The following is a 22,500-nucleotide window of genomic DNA, read 5'->3' on the forward strand; positions in this document are numbered from 1 at the left end:
CTACTGTACATTACGGTATAATAGACTCATGGGACTTCATGACTCATGGTCGTGGTGTGATTATCTATTAATAAAAGACAAAGGAGGAATGCAGTGATGTGTACAGCATGAAAGGCTCATTCATCATTCCTCCTGCAGACACCTATTCAGATGACATCACCTTAACTCAGAAGTGGAGAATTAATTTGTTCTGTCTTGAGAAAACACAGGAGACACAACTGTTGTTTGTTCAGATCACAACCTTCAGTAATGAGAGGGCCAGGTTGTGTTTGCTCTCTATCCCCCCTCCTCCTCTCTCTCTTTCGCTCACTCTCTCTCTCTTTCTCTTGCTCTCTCTTTCGTTTCCCCCCCCCCCCCCCCCCCCCCCCCCCCTCTCTTTTTTAAAGGTGTTGTAGGAATGCCCATCTCTTTAGTAGCTGACAGTATCATTGGCCCATTGTGTGACCATGTGGTGTTTTTGATGACTGGTTTGTCTATCAGGAAGTTCAGCTAGAGCTGCAGGAAACAACCCCTGTTAAGCTGCCATTGTCCTATCACGCTCACACACCTCTCCTCGCTGTCACAGTTGGGTTTATAGGGGTTTTATATTAGGCCTATGTCTGTGTGTGTGTGTGTGTGTGTGTGTGTGTGTGGGAGGGGGGGGATGCGGTAAGAGATATGCCGCACCTCACTCACCCAAACGTCATAGCGAAACACTGCATGGAATGTATGCAATGCCGTGAACAGAGACATCGCAGACAGAGAGATTTGCTGTGTGGCTTCACCATGTAATTTATGCTCATCTAATGAGCTAATGTTTGAATTATCAGTAGCCTTTATTTGTGACAGCAGCTGGGGAAAGGCGGGAACAAGTCGGCAACAGACCAAATGTTTGGACCTTTATTCTGAAAAATGTTAATATATTTGAAGTAAAGAAATAAATAAAAAATCTATTACACACTCGCTAGTCAAGCCAAAATATAGCAATTCAATGGATTGGGTGAGTAATCCCCACTACTACCTCGTTAGTGTAGAGTAGTGGGGATTACTCACCCAATCCATTGCATTGCAATGCTTTGGCTTGACTTGCGAGTGTGTCATACATTTTCGACAACTTTGACATTTATTTACATTTTTCAGAATAGAAGTCATGCATGGAACAGAATGGTATGGAGGAATGGTATCAAACACACTTTTTTTTTAAATTTAATTGGATAGAGATAGTAGAGAAAGACAAGAGAGCAAGGAGGAGAGGATATGTCAGCAGGGCACAGGCTGGATTCTAACCCATGCCTAACCCAGGCCATGGTGCCAGACCACTGGACCAGCCCAGGCCATCAGACATGTGTGTTTGATTCCTCGTTCCATTCCATGCAATACAATAGGCCTGTCGTTTGATTTCTACCTCCACCAGCCTCCCCTGCTGTAGAGGCTAGGGCAGCAGAATGTCATGATAATAAGCCTAGTTGGAGTGAAGTTTACTAATTCATCATAATTCATCATAACGATGTGTGTGTGTGTGTGTGTCTGTGTGTGTGTGTGTGTGTGCCTGCGTGCCTGTGTCTGTGTATGTGTGTGTTTGCGTGCGTGCCCGCATGCCTGTGTGTGTGTGTGTGTGTGTGTGTGTGTGTGTGTGTGCCTGCGTGCCTGCGTCTGTGTATGTGTGTGTGTATGTGTGTGTGTGGGTGTTTGCCTCCAGGTATTGGCCAACCTGGTTATGGAGGAGCTGTTGCCATCTCTGGAGAAGGATATGCTCCCTCGACTGAAGGCCAAGAAGACGGAGAGGAAGAGAGTGTGGTTCGCTGTGAGTTACTGTTCTCCGTTTACATGCTACTCCTACTCACAACTGGAATCTGACCCAAACTTTTAAGGCACTTTTTGGCATCATTTCCCAATCACATGATCCTCCTGTATTCACCCAGTACAGCGTGGCATTTTAGTCTAGGAATAAGTGTATCACATGTCCTACAAAAGACATTTAGATTTAGTCATCTAAAAATGAATTAGACCCCTAATAGGCTACTTTCTTTTATCTATTTTTGGGGTTTCTTTTTATTTTACTAAATCTTTTCAGTTTGTAAAGCGTCTTTGAGTGTCTAGAAAAGCTCTATATAAGTTGAATGTATTATTTTAATTATTATTATTATTATTAATCTCATATATCATCTTCATTAATCTTATACTGAGCTGAGTACAGCATTGTCACATGGATCACAGGCCTCGTGCATGTGTTATTCAGTTTGGGGACATTTCATGAGATCCTAAATGCCTTACTGACTCATCTGTAAGGGTCAGCTGCTGTGCCTCTAAACTTGTAACCTTCCATATGTATGTATGTCAATTGCCATCAGTATCTATATCACACATGCAGGCTTTACCATAGGTTTACCGTTCCACATGACAACACTGTACCTCAGTGAATGTACATTGAGTATTAAGCAATGTTAATAGTACACAAATTATGGTGGTATCGTTACTACGAAGGAATACAAAGTCTATAGTGTGATATGCAAATTGATATATGTATTATGTATGTATGTGAATATTTTCAATTGAATGGGAAAGTGTGTCCAAACTTTTGACTGGTACTGTATATATGTTTGTGTGTATATATTCAGGTGTTGGTGATGATCAGCTCCCCCCCACCCCACACACACACACACACACACACACACACATACACACACACACACGCACACACACACACACACACACACACACACACACACACACACACACACACACATCCCCTTGACTCCTCTCTCTCTCTCCTGAGTAGACGGTGGAGGCAGCCTACATCCTGGTCCAGGAGCGTCTGTTGGAGGGGCTGTCCGCCCTGAAGGAGGAGTGCAGGGTTGCCGCCCGCCAGCAGGAGGTGCTGATCCGCTCTGACCTGGACCAGATCCTCAGCTCCAGAACCTTCCTGGAGGGCAAGCTCAGAGGTAAAGGGACTAACTAACTAACGGACCTCCAGACAAGCATGAAAGTAAGAAAGAACGGACGGACACAGATCGTGAGTTTAGAATGATAAGGTTCTATCTCCGTTTAGGGTAGTTCAGAGATATTGAGCGTCAACATTTTTAAATTCCATTATGTTTCGTGAGATGTCAACATTTTAAAATAACCCCACACAGGCATTAATAAACACCTAATGGATCAGATTATGTAAAAAACTCAATTTGGACAAAAATTGAGATAGAACCTTATAATTCTAACGTCACGAGATGCCGACTAATGAAAGTCATTGCTGTGACATTTACGCACCAACTCAGCTCAATAGCCTTCCACACACTCACCACCCTCACTCACCGGCCCAGAGGAGGAGGGAGTTAACAATAGGCCTGCGCTACTCACACACATTACAGGACAAAGAGGCTGACAGTCAGCCAGAAGATTTGCAACATTCCACTGGGATTTGTGTGTGTGTGAGGGACCTGCCTCTGGGTTGTGTGTTAGTGTTTCATTGTTGTATCAGCTGAGCTCAGGCCACGCCCAGGGCCTTTTCCAATGAAAGGAAAGGTGTCCTACAAGCACAATCCTTGACATGGCTTGACATGATATCATGTCAAGTGTGAAATGAGTATGAAATGTCATGTAACAAGCAAGACAGTCTGCAAATTAGGTTTGTGTGTGTGTGTGTGTGTGTGTGTGTGCCTGTGTGTTATCTGGATGTGTGTGATTGTAAGGGACCTCGGGGCCAGCGGCAGGGTGTGGCTCTATGAGTAAGGTCATTGTTATGCGAGAGATGAGTCCACTCCTACACCTAGCCCTTCTGTTCTGTTCACTGGTGTTGAAATGGATACTCAGCTGACTCACTGAGCCATTGTTTCTGCCAGGACAGCCAGCCAGCCACCCAGCCAGCCAGCCAGCCAGCCAGACAGACAGCCAGACAGCCAGACAGCCAGACAGCCAGCCAGCCAGCCAGCCAGCCTATGGCATATTTGTGCAGTATTTAGTCTCATAACCATAGCGTTTACAGGAGGAGTCGTACCAGAGAACTGAACTGAACCACCTCACTCTTTTCCACACAAGAAAAAAATACCACCCATTCAGCATCCATGATGGACCCTTTCACGAATTCCTTCAAATGACGGGTCATCTAAAGTCCTCCCTCTCCTGCTTGTAGCTAGTGTTTCAGAGCCTGCGGAGAAGTTCTGTTCGGAGAGCGTTCATCCGTACCTGGCCTCTGTGCTAGAGGAGCTGATGGGACCCGTCAGCACGGGCTTCCAGGAGGCGCAGCAGCTGAGCGGCAGCCAGATGGACCAACTGTGTCAGGACTTCCAGGACAGCGGGGTTACAGACGAGCTCAAACAGGTATGGAGTCTTTCTCTTTCTCTCTCTCTCGTCTTCTCCTTGTTCTCCATCCTTTTCCCCCTCTACCCCCTCGCGTTCTCTTGCCTTTGGTCTTCCCTTTTTTCCTCATGGACTTCCCTCTTCTCATCTCTCCCATTCTCTCCTTCCTCTTCCCATTATCTATTACCCATTTTACCGCTCACCCCTTCCCTTCCCTTTCTCCTTCCCTCACTCCCTCCCTCCCTCCCTCCCTCTCTCTAGGCCCTGGACAAGCTGAGTAAGCCTAACCTTCTGAGCTGTTACCAGAGGGTAGCGGCTCTACACGAACAGCTGCACCACCTGCAGGAACGCTTTGGTTTCTCCAACATCGGCAGCCTGGTCCACAGCGCCCAGATAGACATACAGCAGGTAGGCTAACCACACTGACACACACACACGCACACACGCACACACACGCTCTAACACACACACACACACAGACCAACAAGAGGTAAACAACACACAGCACACACACACACACACGCACGCACACACGCACAAGTTTACTTCGCAGTCTCTGTTGATGATGATCACAGCAGATTTTACAGTCGACTGACTGTTGGCTGCATATGTGTGTGTGGGCTGATTATTTTAGCGCCAAGCACCTATACATTCCTTGTTTCATTGGTGTTCAGCTGATGGAGAATGCAGCGTACACGTTTGAGCTGCTCCTCTACAAGGCCATCCAGGACAACCCAGGCAATGCAGGCTCTGCCATGGAGAAGGCCAAGCACAGGGTGCTGAAGGTGAGCTGCTCATCCAATTCACCTTTAATAATAATATTATTATTTATTTATATAGCGCTTTTCCAAGGCTCAAAGACGCTGACAATAGGATACACATGGGGAAACACAAAAACAACAAGTAACAACAACAAGTAATATGAAACACAGAGTCAGCGAACGGGGAGGGGTGGTGTAGAGTCCGGTGTTGATGTTGCTGGGAGCCTCGATGGATGTGGCGGCGGCAGCGGAGAATGCCTGCCTTGGTGGCAGCAGCAGCAGTGAGGCGATGGTTGTGGTTCAGTGAGTGTAGGTGAGACGAGAGAAGGGCAGGGGGAGGTGGGGGGTAGGTGAGATGGCCGGGAGTCCAGGGCAAAACGACAGGCAGTGAACCAGAGCGACAGCGCGGTGCCGCCGTTGCCGTTGTCATCAGTATTGCCAGCCTGGGACCGAACCCGCGCGGCCGGCCAGCCTAGCCGTGCCATGCCAGCGACCAAATCGCGCAGCAGTGAGTGAAGGCTGGGAAGGACCGACACTCACCTGCGGAGATGGCAACCCCCGAGCCGGGGAGGGAGCGGTGGCTACCTCCCGGGACGAGGGTAGTAGCACGGCACGGCCAGGCCAGCGATGTCTGAGAGCGGCGCGCAGCGGGTCGGTCGGCAACACAGAGCCGGGGGACAGGAACGATGAGGCGGTGAGTACTGCAGTCCGGTAGTGAAGGCGGTGAGTACTGCAGTCCGGTAGTGAAGGCGGTGAGTACTGCAGTCCGGTAGTGAAGGCGGTGAGTACTGCAGTCCGGTAGTGAAGGCGGTGAGAGGCGGAAGATGGCGGGGGGGAAGGCAGCGGAGGCCGGCGGGACAGGATACAAAAAGGATAGGACAGGATACAAAAAGACAGGATACAAAAAGACAGGACAGGATACAAAAAGACAGGATACAAAAAGACAAGACAGGACCGGGAAGCAGAAGCGGCAGTCACAACGCGGACGCCAGCGTGCTCTGAACCCGGAAAAACAACTACGGGAAACGCAACAGGACAAACAGGACGAGACGAGGTTTCATACGCTGTCAGACAGGGTTCATGTTATCAAGGAAAGTTTTAGGGAGTAGGCAGAGAATGGTCGTAGGGCAAGCGGGGGGTCAGGCAGGGGGGCGTAGTCAGCAGGCAGGCAGGGGGGTTAGGCAGGAGGGGTAGTCTGCAGGCAGGGGCTTAGGCAGGAAGAGTAGTCGTTAGGCAGGCAGGGGTCAGGCCGGTAGGGCAGGCAGGCAAGAGGGCAGGTAGGACAGGCAGGCAGGAGGGCAGGTAGGGCAGGCAGGCAGGTAGGAGGAGGGCAGGTAGGGCAGGCAGGCAAGAGGGCAGGTAGGGCAGGCAGGCAGGAGGGCAGGTAGCAGGAGTCCGGTAGGGGTACTGGGGGGTAAAGGCAAAACAGGGGTAAGTAGGAGGCAGGTACAGGCAGGGTAGTAAATAGGTAGGGGAGCTGGAAGCGTATCTTTACGGTAAGCTGAAACTACTATCTGGCAGAGAAGTGAAGGCTGGAACGGGTCTTTATGCAGGGCTAACGATGAGGTAATAGTGAACAGCCGGACAAAACACACACCTGAAGCCACTCCTGCCAATTAGAGGGAGAGAGAGAGAGAGAGAGAGAGAGAAAGAGGGAAAGAGAGAGAAAGAGGGAAAGAGAGAGAGAGAGGCACTGCCCAGTGCCCACTACCTTAAAGAGTGTATACACAGGCACATACACATACACACACACACACACACGCACACTCACACACACACACACACACACACACACACACACACACACACAAAATGGGTGACGGATGATGGGAAGAGGAGGGAGAGAATGGGAGAGATGAGAAGAGGGAAGTACGTGCATGAGGAAAAAGGGAAGACCAAAGGCATTGAAGACAAAGCGATGGGTAGAGGGAGGATAGGATCACTTATGAAAACAAGGAGAAAACGAGAGAGAGAGAAAGACTCCATACCTGTTTGAGTTCATCTGTCCCTAGTCCTGACACAGTTGGTCCATCTGGCTGCCACTCAGCTGCTGCCCCTTCTGGAAGCCATGTGCTGATATACACACACACACACACACACGCACACACACACGCACGCACGCACACACACACATACACACATACACTGATTGTGCCCTCCTCTCTGTGTGTTCTGCAGCAATATGACTATGATAGCAGCACAGTGAGGAAAAGGATCTTCCAGGAGGCTCTGGTTGGCATCACTCTGCCCTTCATCAAGAAGAACCTGGCCCCCACTTGCAAAACCGTGAGTCTTAATCCAGTAGACACACACAGACACACACACAGACGCACACACACACAAAATGTCATGTCTGTTGGAAAACCTGAGTGTATGGAAATGTCTGTCTGTCCATAGGAGCTGCAGGGTCTTGAACAGTTCATCTTTGCTGACTACACCAACTTCGTCCATGTGGAGAATATCTATGAGGGCATCCTGCTGCAGACTCTGGACAAGGAAATCAGCAAAGGTAGGTCACCCTCCGCCATGGTAGGCATAGCGTGACGTTAGAATTATAAGGTTCTATCTCCATTTTTGGTCAAAATGTAGTTTTTTACATCATCTGATCCATTAGGTGTTTATTAAAGCCTGTGTGGTGTTATTTTTAAAATGTTGACATTTTTGAGTTAGTAATTAATAAAATACAAAGGTTCCATCTCACAAAACGTAATGGAATGTAAAAACGTTGACGCTCAATATCTCTGAACTACCCTAAACGGAGATAGAACCTTATAATTCTAAGCTCACGATAGGTCAATTACAGATCGTCTGTAGTACTTTGATTATTCCATTATTCTGAGTTCACGGACATTTCTAGGATTTCCAGCAGAGTGGTCAGAAGAGTGGCATCAATGAGCTTCAAATATTTCCATATACTGTAGCTTGGTTTTACTTTCAACCAATATTGTTTTTTTTTTATCGGACGAACAACTGGTTGCCTGGCAACATGCTCCTTTAATGTAATTAAATAATGTAATGTATAATGCAAAAGAACTCTTCCTTATAGAACGCTCTCGTTTCATGTTACAACAAAGTACAGTATGTTCCAGAAAGAGAGATACCCCCTGACTATCGCTATGCCTGTATTATTCTGATGATAAATGAGGGACGACCCTAAAGCCCAATGCACACGGCTTGCGATTTTGTCGCACGACAACATTAGATTCTCAATTCACACCAATGAATGAATGAATGTGAATGGAGAATCGAATGTTGTCGTGCGACAATATCGCATCGCACGCCGTGTGCATTGTCTCATTGGGTTCTCATTCAAAACAATGGAATCGAATACGGCGGTGCGACAAAATCGCACGCCGTGTGCATTGGCCTTAACTAACATGACTCTGTGTTGCTCTGCAGTGGTGACGGAGGCGGCCAGTCTGAAGAAGCACAACCTGTTCACAGACAGCAGGGACCTCCTGAGCCAGTCCAGCCGCTCCAGCCTCTCCACCCCCCCCAGCAGCCCGGCCAGGGGGGTGGGATCCCCGGCCCAGTCCCACCCCGCCTCCCCTCTCCTGAACAACGGCCAGGCCAAGACGGTCGCTGGAGGGGGGGACATCCCCGGTGGGGCGGTGGTGGTGGAGGGACAGAAGGACAACGTGGAGGAGGGGTCACACCAGACGGAGACAGATGAGGTGGCCGTCGTAGTGCCTGTCGTAAAGAAGATCGAGAAGGTAGAGAAGGTAGAGGAGGTAGAGGAAGTGGAGGCGACTCCCGGTGTTACTGAAGCACAACAGACAGTGGCTTCTGTAGCGGTTGAGACACCGACAGAGGCTACACATGCCCCAACTGAAACAGCTAACGGAGACACCCCTGCCCCAACTGAAACAGCTAAAGGAGACACCCCTGCCCCAACTGAAACAGCTAACGGAGACACCCCTGCCCCAACTGAAACAGCTAACAGAGGCACCCCTGCCCCAACTGAAACAGCTAACAGAGACACCCCTGCCCCAACTGAAGCCACTGCAGTAGATACCCCTGCCCCAACTGAAGCCGCTGCAGTAGATACCCCTGCCCCAACTGAAGCCGCTGCAGTAGATACCCCTGCCCCAACTGAAGCCGCTGCAGTAGATACCCCTGCCCCAACTGAAGCCGCTGCAGTAGATACCCCTGCCCCAACTGAAGCCGCCGCAGTAGATACACCTGCCCCAACAGAGACAGCCACAGTGGACTCAGTCACTCAGAGACCAATCGCCACAGAGACTGTGAATGTAGAAGCAGCCACCACAGTTGAACTACAGAAAGCAGAGTCACCCATCTTACCAGAGACACAGAGCACAGAGAGCCCCACACCAGTGGAGGCAGAAACACCCCGTCCTGGAGACAGTGTGGAGGGGAGGACAGAGACGCACACAGCAGCTACAGTAGCTCAGAGTGAGGCCCCTGCCCCTGGATCTGATTCCGCCCCTACCCCATCCGTCCAATCCCCCAGCTCTGAATCTGAGGCTGCCCCCAGCCCTGTTCCCACCCCCAGCGGTGCCCCTGCCCCCAGCCCTGAGCCCGTCCCTGTCCCCACTGCCACATCTTCTGTCCCTGAGTCTGAGTCTGCCCCCAGCCACGAGGCTGTCCATGTCCCCTCTCCTGCCTCTGAGTCTGTCGTCGAGTCTGTTCCAGTTGAGGATACAGTAGCAGAAAGCATGGCTTCCACTGATGTGACTACAGCTGCTGTAGGGACAGAGAGTGGGAGCAGCCCTGACACTGACAGTGATGCACTGCCCTCTAGTGGAGGGCAAACGGTAACTGCGCCACCCCAAGCAGATCTCGGCCTTGCTGCAGAGACCAAATCTGAGGAGCCTGTAACTGTCTCATCGTCCCCCTCCCCGGGAGAGCTCTCTGCAGAGAGCAAGTCATCCCCCCCCTCAGACATTGAGTCCCCTAGTGATGACGTCACAGGGGAGATCAGAGTGGAGTCTGAGGAGGTCAAAGTGTCACAGAGCGGCGGAGACGAGGTCAGCACCTCTGACCTGGAGGTGAGCGCGAGCGAGTCGTCGGTCAGCGCCGAGCCCACTGCAGGAGTACCAGAGGGTAGCCCCGTCACTCATGCCGACGCCCCTCTACCCGCGGCAACAGGAGGCATCGACGGAGCGGCTGGCCCTAGCAACAACATCGCCACAGAGGCTGATCCCACTGTAGTCTCAGCAGCCAGTGTAAATTTGGAGGCTCCAGAGCTGGTATCAGACACCCAGGCCTCTCTCTCTGCGCCCACCAACGAGGTCCCACAGGCTGGGGAGCAGGAGCCTAGCCCTAAGGCCCTGGACTGTATCCAGGAGATCCGTGACCTGGTGGTGGAGGTCTTCGAGGTGGAGGAGATGGTCCAGCGTTACCCTGACGATGACACCGTATGAGAGCGGGCTAGGTCAGAGAGGTGCCTGATTACAAACACACTGAGAATAAGAGGAGAGGATCAGAGGTGAAGAAAAGCAAGGACCCCCAATTCATACAAATCAAGGCAGACCTGAAATGTGATGGATGGACTACCCTCACTTTTCAGCACAAACTTTGAACTCAGATTGAGTTACACAAGCTTCCATAAATCTGTAATGGATAAATAAGAATGTGAAAAGTTGTATAATCAGTCTATGGTGTTTGTGAGACTTTGGTTAAATGTATCTGTGCATAACTGCATTTGGAAGTGTTAACTACCACAATAAGGACCAAGAAAAAGAAATTCAATTTGGTATGTGTGAGGGAAAATCTCTTTCTTCACTTGTCTAGTTTTATATATCTTTATTGTTTTTACAGTACCGTACATAATTGTTATGTGTACTTTCTTAAATGGTTTTGAAAGTTTACTATGCTGATTTTAGTTCTTTGTTTTGTTTTGTTTAATGTTTATATCAAGAGCACTGCCATAGACTGTAACTGTATAGGGGTAGCAATGGCAAGGTTCTACCCTGGTCGAGGGACTTTCTAATCATCTGTCTGTCTATTTTAATTTGCCGAAGGATTTTCTCATCGGTTGTGTGTTGGGAAAATATTCAAAGTCAACCAACCAAGTAGTCAAGCCAAGTGTGCCTATGATACTCCTCCAGACGCAGAATGATTGAACGTCAAGCGTTCTTTCCAAGTGCCTTACATGTTGTTTCCAGGATGAAGTATGAAAACCTCTTTCCAAATGGTGTGGTTGCCATGGAGACTGGTCCACCGACTATCCCAGAAATTCCCCCGTAGCTGTGCTGGAATTGCAACAACACCATCAAGTGCCTGTCTGTTTCCAAACGTTGTTTTTCACACTACCGTGATTTGAATAGGATCTATGCAGATTCATGTTTGTGATGTAGTGTGTATCCATGAGAATTGCCCCTTCGTGATTGTAGAAGCGTCTGAAACTATACTACTGTATGAAGTTTAACACACTCAACCACCCGTCCACTGCTAGTGTGTGTTGGAAAAATAAACAAAATAATAAATCCGGTTATTTGACTATAAAACTAATGCAACATTTACTTCTGCGTTTCATGTAGCTGTTAAGTTTATGATCGACAAAACTAGTAAAGACAATTTATTCATTAGTATAAACAAGTAATTCAGTGTTCCAAATAAAAGTCACCACAGGGTCAGTCTTCAACACTTTATTTCATATATTGCACCACAGATAACGGCTGTTAAATATTACAGTAGATCAAATGAGCTCCAGGCACATAAGAAAAGGTTAAATAAGTTCAACTTAAAAAAAACATAAAGTAAACAAGCAGAATTCCTAGAAGTTTGTACACAAAAACAAAAGGCAAAGTAAGAGGCTGCCGATATTTTCTTATCATATTACAATCAAAATAAGTTCATAGGCAATGCATTGCCTGATTTCACACACAGTTTGTTTCCAGTGTTCTCAACTTGTTTGTGTGTGTGTGTGTGTGTGTGTGTGTGTGTGTGTGTGTGTGTGTGTGTGTGTAAGAGAAAGAAAGAGTTTGTATAAGTGTGTAAAGGCAAAGCCAGAGACGGTAGACAACATCTTCTGTCAGTCTCAAGTAATAGCTAGGTCCCATTATAAAAACTACTGTAACAGCATGCAACTAGTGTACAGGAGGACTAATATGACTAACCATATCCCAGCGGTCATTAGATAACTGGGGAGGCTGGCGGAGGTAGAAATCAGAGGACGGGGCTCATTGTCATGGCATGGAACGGAATGAAGAATGGTTCTGAATTCTGTTCCATGCTTTACAATGAGCCAATCCTCCGATTTCTACCTCCACTAGCCTCCCCGGATAGACACAAGGGATTCCTGTGGTAATAATAATATTCAGTGAGTGTATATTATTATTATTATTATTATTATTATATATTATTCTAGTGGTGAAAAGAAATATCCGAAAATGTCATGCATGTTTTACATCCTATACGTAGTGGAAGTGTTCATATGTAAAAGTGAAATAGACTATTTCTACTACCGTACTTAAAATCACATTTTGTTTAGCGATGAGATTTCACACTGGCCTCAGTAAAGTAAAACAATGTTCCTGCAAACAACATCACTTTTAGGTAACTTTTTAAACGTTGAATTCTCGGCTCACATTCAGTAAAACAGCGACGACAAGACCGTGACCTAGCTTCTAGAGAGCACTTGTGGAGACACAGTAGTGTTGATACATCCCCTCATGACGGTGCAGCTGTGGGGTGTGGAGGCCAGGGTCAGGTAGAGGACCCATGGACCCTGCAGTCTGACTGGGGAGGGAGAGGCTAAGGAGACACACCTGACCTGCAAACCACATTGGTTCAAATGTGTTCCGGCTTAGGGGTTTGGTTAGGGTTAGGGTTAATGGGATGCAGGTTGAGCATGTCTCCTTAGTCGCTCCTGACTGGAGTCGTGGAGGTCGTATCCATGACTACCGGGAGGCTCCACCGTGACCGTAGCCGTAGAAGAACTGCTCGTCTGGCCGGTAACCGTAGGCCGTGGCGGGCCGCACTCCGGGGGTCACCGTTGACTGGCCAAAACCGTCTATCATCATGGAGCTGCAGGGGGGGGAAACACACAAACAAATATGCACACACACACACACATTTTAATCATTTATTTCTGTCCACATAGAAACAAGTATACAAGGACACAAATACTGAAGGCACAGATGGGATGCATTCACAAACAGACATGGACAATGTCTTTCACATACAACAGGACAAGACTCACGGGTACAAGTAACACCGTCTCCGCCATATTTGGCGGCTGCCAATAATCGCAGAGACAGAGCAATACTTGCTGAGCCTTTTTGCTTCTCCATGGGACATTCCCAGTAGACGTAGTCCTCTGACAACCAATCTGTGTACATGTCCAAGACTGCCAAATATAAAGACTAATAGCGTACACCTATAGCCTAGCTCTGAGATGGTGTCTACAAGCTGCTGGTATTTCATGACCTTAGTCATGAAGGCTTCCTCTAGGCTTATATCAAAGGTGCACGCTACCTCTAATACAGACACCTCTCTGGACTCTTCATTAACAACAACAACATCTGGTGTGTTAGCAGACAACTGTGAAAAGTGACATTGGTCATTACAGAAATTGAACATGGATGCATTGACACAAGCATGTGTATACATTTTCACTGTAACTGGGAAGTGGAGTGATATGTCCTTTACTATTAGGCTCACAATTCTGTCATGACGTGCTATATACATTCCTTTGTAAACATAACAGCCATTCAAGATATGTGAAAGTGTTTCTGTGACCTGTTCTGTGGTGTGGTGCAAGCAATGAGGAACCTGAGTGGAGGGAAACCAAATAGAGAGGTTGAGTCTGGTAGGAAGGACTTGTAATCTGGCCTTGGTTGTGAATATGACAATGTCCTCATCGAGTGCAGTGTTTTTTAGAAAAGAATGGGAAACAGACACACACACACACACACACACACACACACACACACACACACACACACACACACACACACACACACCTCGGTCAGTCTCTCACACAGGAATATACAGGGGGGTATGTTCTAAATCACACCATAAGGTGGAGCTCTGGGACAGGGTGACTCGTCAGGACACGCCAAGAAAACAGCAGTGGAGGAAACGGTTCTGTTCCAGCAGAATGGAACGTAAATAAAAGTATCCAAAAACGTAATGTAATAAATGAATGAGGCCTAATACTGTACCTCCTTCTGACACAACAATGAACCTCAATTGGGCTCATTGTTGCTTGAGGCGTAAACAGCGAAGCAGCCAATCTATTAAACAGGGAGATGTCAAAACAGAGCTATATAACGTTGAAGGCAAGCATGAATAACCTGCCTGACCCCTCCCTCCCCCCCTCCCTCCCACCCTCCCTCCCCCCCTCCTCCGGCCTGTTGGGACATGATAAAGGGCCCGGAGCAGCAGCGTACAAATCAGTTACCATGGGGATGTGGATACAGAGGAGGAAAGGCTGGCTGATTTCACGGTCTTCCCTCTGACCAACAGCTGGCCCCAGACCGAATCTGTGCGGTCAACGCGACCGCCTCGTTAATACCTCGGGGTGGGTGCAGAGCAGCCGGAGTGATGGATAAACTGCCACGCCGTGACTCTCTCTCTCTCTCCTCCACTCTGGCCATCCCTCATTCCCTCTCTCTCTACTATGACTGCTACATAGTCACAGATGCTGGCCGGCCGACATCCTCTAGTCCTTTAAAATACGAGCTGTTTGCTTTGCCCCTGCAAGCACCCATAATGACGTGTTGTTTTTAGCCAAATCACTTCCAGCGATCAGTTACGCACCATACCCCCCCCTCCCCCCCTCCTCCCCTTCCCTGTTTCCCCATGCCCCCCCCCCCACACACACACACACCCCAACTCCCTCCCTCTGTCCCTCCCTCCTTTTGTCCCTCCCTCCTTTCCTCCCTCCCTCCCTCTCTGGGCAGAAATATGTCTTTTTCCTCTCCGCACGCTACGGCTGTCAGGGGGGATTTCAGAGCCAGGCTAAAGGAGGCTAGGAGAAACAGAGAAACACACACACACTCTCTGAGTCACACTGCCTGCCTGCCTGCCTGCCTGTCTGCCTGTCTGCCTGTCTGTCTGTCTGTCTGTCTGTCTGCCTGCCTCTCTGCTTGTCTGTCTGTCGGTCTACATGTCTGAGTGGCTGACTGCCTGTCTGTCTGTCTGCCTCTGTCTGTCTGTCTGTCTGTCTGTGTTTGTCTACCTGCCTGCCTGTCTGCCTGACTGACGACACACTGGGTCTGGGCCTGTGAGAGCACAGCTGGACCTCAGACCTAAGGCCAACAGGCTTTAACAAAGAGGACCAGTTGACCTCAAACTGTCATTCCTATACTCCCTCGTATGTGAGACACCTCATTCAGGATGTGTGTGTGTGTACATGTGCGTTGTGAGATATTAACAGAGGTGGGGGCGGTGGGGTTATCGGACAAAGGGCCCCAGTGTTCCCACAGCTCCCAGTGTGCTTCCTTGAAGGTCGCTGTGGAGCAGAGGGTGAATTATAGGGACACGTTGGATAGACAGCGTGGTGCACAGGAAGAGAATCAGGCCTTTTCCTTTGCTCCTGTGACCCTCCAGCCCCTTACGCCTGCCTGTCTGTCTGTCTGTCTGTCCCTCTGTCTGTCTCCAGCCCCAAACATTTGCCTGCCTGTCTGCCTGTCTGTGTCTCCTCCAGCCCCATATGCCCGCCCGCCCGCCTGCCTACCTGTCTGTCTGTCTGTCTCTCTGTCTGTCTCCAGCCCCATCTGCCTGTCTGCCTGCCTGTCTGTCTGCCTGTCTGCCTGTCTGTCTGTCTGTCTGCCTGTCTGTCTGTCTGCCTGCCTGTCTGTCTGTCTGCCTGTCTGCCTGCCTGCCTGTCTGCCTGCCTGTCTGCCTGTCTGTCTGTCTGTCTGCCATCTCATCCAGCCTGGACCCAGCCTGCTGCTGCAGCTCACCCCTGTGCTTTGATCTCCCCCCTGTCACTGCTCAGGTTACAGCTCCCCACTACACAAGTTCCTCCACACACACACCCACCTCCCTCCCTCTCTTTCTCTCTCTCTCTCTCTCTCTCTCTCTCTCTCTCTCTCTCTCTCACCTGATTGCGACGCCGTTCTGTTTTTCTGTATCTGTGCGTTCCTTCACCCTCCCCCTGTCACATTCTGACAGCCTCTCAAAGCGTTCATTGATTCGCCCGTCTACATGTTTAGGGGGGGTCAGAAACCCTCCAATCACACGCTGTCGCACCCCTCCAGTGGAACCCAGACACCTCTCTTTCCACTGTGACACATACAAGACCCTCAGCATCCTATACGCCCGCTGAGACTGCTGGGAAATATTCTTCAGTTCAGTCGCTCTTTCCAATGACCCTGACTACGAGACATTTTATATAGTTCGTATAAAATAGCTCGTTATGATATTTCTACAAATAACAGTGATTGTATTAAAAGCATTTAAAAGGTCCCATTCACACCATGTTTCACACATAGTTTAAAATAAGCTCTGGAGCTGGGTTTGATTATTGTGTTAACCTGGATCACTCAAGAGTACACTGGCCAAATTAAAACAGTCTCACAGACTCCAATTCCCCCAGCTCTCTCCGTATATTTAAAAGGTATCGGTTACAAAGAGCTGTGAAAAAAGCTCGCTTTCGCTCTCTCCGTTCCCTCTCTCTCTTGCTTTCTGCATCCCCCCCCCCGATCCCCGTCCCTCTCTTTCCTCCCTCAATCCCTCGCTCTGAAAGCTGAAATAACTGTGGCGTGGATTCAGCACATAGTCCTGCTATCTACACAGCGACCTTCTCAACGGCAGCCAACACAAACATACTCTTGCAGGGAAAAAAACCTTCAACACAAGCTTTATCGCACGCAAGGAGATGTTTGATAATAAATAAGACAAATTACTCACAATAAACTCTCTGTTTCCTCGACTATTCATCATTTTAACAGCATATCGAGATGGGACTATAGAATTAGCGATTATTGTACATATTAGGCCAGCAAAACCTGAAATTATACTGCTCAAATCAAAGGATAATATTCTTTTTATGATAACATTTATTGATTCCCAGATCCTTGGATGGGGTAGTATTTCACTGCGGCCCGCTGCTGGTGTATTGGAGCCACAGTGGGGCAGAGAGGGGAGTGTTTATTCTCCAAGCTTCAGTATTGCTGTTGAGGGTGGAGTGATGCCTTCTGGGATAGTGGAGGACTGTTGACTCAGCCCTGCCCTGGTTCAATAACATAGATCAGCGAATACTAGAGCAGAATAACACAGCTCACTGAGGAGCTGGGACTGAGAACGATACTTTAGCCTGCCACAGGGTATCTGTCCTCGTACCTGGGAACCTGGTCAGACCCACAGACAGACAGACAGACAGACAGACAGACAGACAGTTTGCTTCCCTGCTAACATGGTGATCGTTCACAGCCAAACTCTCTGAGAAAGACTCTTAAAATACACAGATAACTCCATGGACCCTCTGGAGTTCTCCGTAGGCTTTCCTAAAGAGCTGAGGCTCATGTGCTGCACGTGCCTGGGGGGGGGGGGGGTAAGGGTGGAGATAGGGTGAGATAGGGGTGTCACCTCACCTGGCAGAGAAAGCCGTTTGGCCCATGTCTCCGTTCTGGTAATCTGTGAAGAACTCTGGGCTGATGGTTCCGTCCGCTGGGATGATTCCATCTGGGCACAGAGACAGGAACATATTCACTTCCACTCCCTCTCCATCCCTCCCTCCCTCCATACCATACCTGCTCTACAAAAGAGCTCTCCCTTTTCTCTTTCTCCATCTCTGCCTCCCTCCATACCTCCTGCCCTCCCTCCCCTCTCTTTCTCTCCCTCCATACCTCCTGCCCTCCCTCCCCTCTCTTTCTCTCCCTCCATACCTCCTGCCCTCCCTCCCCTCTCTTTCTCTCCCTCCATACCTCCTGCCCTCCCTCCCCTCTCTTTCTCTCCCTCCATACCTCCTGCCCTCCCTCCCCTCTCTTTCTCTCCCTCCATACCTCCTGCCCTCCCTCCCCTCTCTTTCTCTCCCTCCATACCTCCTGCCCTCCCTCCCCTCTCTTTCTCTCCCTCCATACCTCCTGCCCTCCCTCCCCTCTCTTTCTCTCCCTCCATACCTCCTGCCCTCCCTCCCCTCTCTTTCTCTCCCTCCATACCTCCTGCCCTCCCTCCCCTCTCTTTCTCTCCCTCCATACCTCCTGCCCTCCCTCCCCTCTCTTTCTCTCCCTCCATACCTCCTGCCCTCCCTCCCCTCTCTTTCTCTCCCTCCATACCTCCTGCCCTCCCTCCATACCTCCTGCCCTCCCTCCCTCCCCTCTCTTTCTCTCCCTCCATACCTCCTGCCCTCCCTCCCCTCTCTTTCTCTCCCTCCATACCTCCTGCCCTCCCTCCCCTCTCTTTCTCTCCCTCCATACCTCCTGCCCTCCCTCCCCTCTCTTTCTCTCCCTCCATACCTCCTGCCCTCCCTCCCCTCTCTTTCTCTCCCTCCATACCTCCTGCCCTCCCTCCCCTCTCTTTCTCTCCCTCCATACCTCCTGCCCTCCCTCCCCTCTCTTTCTCTCCCTCCATACCTCCTGCCCTCCCTCCCCTCTCTTTCTCTCCCTCCATACCTCCTGCCCTCCCTCCCCTCTCTTTCTCTCCCTCCATACCTCCTGCCCTCCCTCCCCTCTCTTTCTCTCCCTCCATACCTCCTGCCCTCCCTCCCCTCTCTTTCTCTCCCTCCATACCTCCTGCCCTCCCTCCCCTCTCTTTCTCTCCCTCCATACCTCCTGCCCTCCCTCCCCTCTCTTTCTCTCCCTCCATACCTCCTGCCCTCCCTCCCCTCTCTTTCTCTCCCTCCATACCTCCTGCCCTCCCTCCCCTCTCTTTCTCTCCCTCCATACCTCCTGCCCTCCCTCCCCTCCATACCTCCTGCCCTCCCTCCCCTCCATACCTCCTGCCCTCCCTCCCCTCCATACCTCCTGCCCTCCCTCCCCTCTCTTTCTCTCCCTCCATACCTGCGTTGTAGAAGAGGTCGGGCCTCTCCAGTATCATGTCTCCGTTGTAGGGTTCCCCGTCGTCCCCGTAGAGGAAGGGCTCGGCGTCGTCCATCTGCCGGTTCTCCACCATCTCCAGCCACTGGGAGTTGTGCCAGCGGAACTTCTCACTCTGGATCTTCTTCCCCCACTCCTCGTCATACTCCTACAGAGAGGAGAGGTTCACACACACACACACACACACACACACACACACACACACACACACACAGACACAGACACAGACACAGACACACACACACACAACACATCATTCTCAATTCAGCGAGCCACAGTCACTCTCAGTCTTAACCCAGAGGCCACCTCCGCTGCTTTAGGAGAGGCAGAGGCAGAGCACCGGGGGGGGGGGGGGGGGAGACCACTGACCGCCATATTCGTCCATCTCAGCGGGGAGGTAGAGATCCTCCACAGTGTCCCACAATGCCCTGCTCTGTGTGTGTGTCTTGTGTGTTTGCACCCTCTATGCGTGATGCTAATAAAAACCCGGATCGCCCAGTGCAGTGCTGGGCCGGTGTGTAGCTTGGCCGAGGACGACCACAGAGTCTGTTTTCCTTTCTCTGCGGGGGCCGCGGGGGAGATAAAGGCGGTCTTTGAGCTGCTCCGCTCCCACTCCACTCTGCCTCAGAACGCACAACCCTGCAGATTAATCATCCAGACGCAGAGCAGATCCCCCTGGGTGTGACAGCCACCCGAGGCCCAGGCCTTAAAAAACGGGCCCATTGTCACAAGCCGGGCCCGGGGGCCGTCCTTACGACCCAAAGTGGCAGTGACACTTTTTGTCAATGTGCAGATTTATCAAACAGTAAGTAGCTTAATGACTACACGCCTGACTTCCCCCGGACGATTACTCTCTTGCACGTTCTCGTGCAAGTTTTGATACGAGGCATAATCAATCACGAATAGCTGAGCTGAGCTCATGACGTGTCAGGGGGAAGGAGCGGATATAAAACAGTGTTTCTGAGCATTTCCAATATTGGTCTGGACAAATTTTTTTTTAATATATATATATATATATTTTTTAAAGGCGGAATCTAAGAATATCCTCATGAATTCACCTTCTGTCTGACTCAGGAGCCATCAATAAGTTTCTCTCTCTGAGGGGATAGTGTGTTTGTGTGTGTGTTTGTGTGTGTGGTGGGGGGGGGACACACTGATCAAAGAGGTTAGTTTCAACGACGCACACAGTTATGGCGCATGCTGCTAAGGTAGCTCTAGAGTAATGGTTGTGTTTGAGTGTGTGTGTGTGTGTGGGTGTGTGGGTGAAGGTGTGTGTGTGTGTGTGCAGGGGTCTGCGTTCTCTCTCACTTCCCCTGTCCAGCCCTGACACTCTCCAGAGCCCGTCCCCTCCCTTTCATGTGGTTCACAGCTTAATAGGTCTCACTGATAATTTCAATGAAACACTTCCTCTCCTCCACTACAGAGCCAGGGTGTAATCTACAGCTAATTACACTGATCTCAGGCCTGCCACAGATCAGAGAACCGCTGGGACTTTACCACACATGTCAATCAAAACCAATCAAAACCCTGGAACTGAGTCAATCTTGTACATGTGAATACACAACGGATGGATATGTATGTTCCGATGCATCTCTGCCCTCTAGCTATAATTAATAGTTCATTAAGGTCGTACCGAGACTACACACATTTATCGTCCAGCAGACTACAGTCCTACAGAGGTGAAAGGATGAGGATACTCACGGCGATAATGTCCAGTGTGTTGTCGCAAACCTTGCGGATTTCGGCGTTCTTGTCGTGCATCAGGTCAATGAGGTACGCCGGGGCCTCTGTGGAGGGGGTCAAGGAGAAGTAGAGAGGCGGAGGGAGGGACACACTTTCTCTCAAACCCTTGACCTCATTTTGATCATTTCGCGGGTCCACGCCAACCCATCACTCAGCAGTGTGTCTTTAATCAAGTTGGGGGGGGGGGGGGGGGCTAGGTATGCTATGGGAGAACCGCAGGGGAGGAAATACTCTGCTTTATCTCTTTCATTTGTGGGAGAACGGGAGACATGAGACAGTCGCCCTGTGGCCAAATGAACAACTCTTACATTTCCTGTGATGAGAGACGTCGGAGAGCAAAAGCCTCTCCCCAAAGGCACACCAATTGGCCCCGGATCCCTCTGTAATATTCTCCATATACTAAGAAAACATCTATCAAAACAGGACTGCAAGCCATTTGAGTAATTTCGCTCATGCCGCCTCAAACCACAACTCTATAACATGACAACAGTATATATGAGGCCATGGCAACACGCACGCACACATTGACAGCAACAGTGAGATACAGTAGATTATTATGGTGGGTTACCATAGATGAGGTACATATAAAGTAGTAAAATGTGGGGTGCTGGGGGTCGTTTACGAGGTAACGTAAATACCCAGGCTACTATTACAGGTTTGTTTGTGGTAAAACAAGGTGATTTGTGAGGTGACTGACGAGGAGGAGGAGGATACGGGTGTCTTTGATGATGACGTCCCTGGTGGCTTGGTGGAACACCATCTGGTAGAACACATAGATGATCTGGCACACAAACTCATCATCCTCCTGTTGGGCTGGAGAACACACACACAGACACAGACACACACAGACAGACACACACACACACACACACACACACACCAGGGTTTCCGTTAGAAAAATTTGCCGTCGGACATCGTGTCCGGGAAGAATTCGATTTACCGGACAAACGTGATATATTCCGGTCATCATATTAAAATATAATTAAATTTTTTTTTTGCAAAATCATATTTTTTTTTTCTCCAAATCTAATATAGCTGTTTGTCGCGGTGATTACTGTTGTGTAGCGGCCTATATATGCCATTTAATGTCTATTTCTCATCCGATACGATTAGATGCGAGCTATATAATATATAATAATATAACATGATTTGACGGATGCGCGCTATGCCATGCGTCAAATCCAGCGCTGAACGGGTCCAGCGCTGAACGGGCGCCTCACTGGGAACTGAACAGACAGCATCGATCAATGAACGGACTCCACATTACGTTAACTGAAGTTTGTTAAATTGTTTGGGATTAATGTGAGTTTTCTATTTTCTCTTTCCAGTTTTACCCTTTTTTTTTAAAAAATCAATAAAACAACGTCATTTCTATAAGTCTCGCTGGTTGGGAAGGCATTTCGTTTAGCTCGGGAGTATGACAATGGGAAGAACACAACTGTATAACTGAATGACAACAAATGTATGAGTAATGAGTAAAACAATGTCACTTTTATAGTATGTTGTTTAACTTGCCGTTCGGTCGCCATGGCTCTAGTGTGTGTAGCAGCTTCAGCTAGCTGGCTAGAAACTTCTAGGGGTGCGTTCGTAAACACGCTCTAAGAGCGCCGGAGCGCACGCTGGCTTCGATGTCACAGAGCGACCGAGTCGTTCGATTGGACGAGAGGCGTTCCGCGAGTGCTGATCGGATTTCCAGAGCGTGTTTACGAACGCACCCATAGATGGGAAATCAAGAAACCGTATTACTATGGTGGACGGGTTGGCAGGGTTGC

The 22,500-nt window shown here is 49.5% G+C and overlaps 2 protein-coding genes across 2 annotated transcripts in view; one reads left to right on the forward strand and one right to left on the reverse strand.

The window, feature by feature from the left end:
• Positions 1–11,481, forward strand: part of niban1a (niban apoptosis regulator 1a) — a 23,368-nt gene extending 11,887 nt beyond the window's left edge. Inside the window, exons 7-14 of the mRNA XM_080550235.1 lie at positions 1,679–1,783; positions 2,759–2,921; positions 4,106–4,293; positions 4,534–4,680; positions 4,947–5,057; positions 7,212–7,319; positions 7,431–7,542; positions 8,433–11,481. Of these exons, the coding sequence (XP_080406361.1) occupies positions 1,679–1,783; positions 2,759–2,921; positions 4,106–4,293; positions 4,534–4,680; positions 4,947–5,057; positions 7,212–7,319; positions 7,431–7,542; positions 8,433–10,417 (2,919 nt within the window). The 3' untranslated portion in view covers positions 10,418–11,481. The remainder of the gene's footprint in view (positions 1–1,678; positions 1,784–2,758; positions 2,922–4,105; positions 4,294–4,533; positions 4,681–4,946; positions 5,058–7,211; positions 7,320–7,430; positions 7,543–8,432) is intronic.
• Positions 11,482–12,460: 979 nt separating this feature from the next.
• Positions 12,461–22,500, reverse strand: part of kifap3a (kinesin-associated protein 3a) — a gene marked incomplete at its 5' end in the record, with an annotated part of 27,028 nt that continues 16,988 nt past the window's right edge. The window contains 5 exons of the mRNA XM_080532923.1: positions 12,461–13,025; positions 17,543–17,633; positions 18,950–19,133; positions 20,687–20,772; positions 21,443–21,541. Coding sequence (XP_080389049.1) covers positions 12,899–13,025; positions 17,543–17,633; positions 18,950–19,133; positions 20,687–20,772; positions 21,443–21,541 — 587 coding nt within the window. The 3' untranslated portion in view covers positions 12,461–12,898. The remainder of the gene's footprint in view (positions 13,026–17,542; positions 17,634–18,949; positions 19,134–20,686; positions 20,773–21,442; positions 21,542–22,500) is intronic.

The sequence above is a fragment of the Nansenia antarctica genome (genome assembly GCF_963989245.1).
Source record: "Nansenia antarctica genome assembly, chromosome: 1".
Taxonomy (NCBI): domain Eukaryota; kingdom Metazoa; phylum Chordata; class Actinopteri; order Argentiniformes; family Microstomatidae; genus Nansenia; species Nansenia antarctica.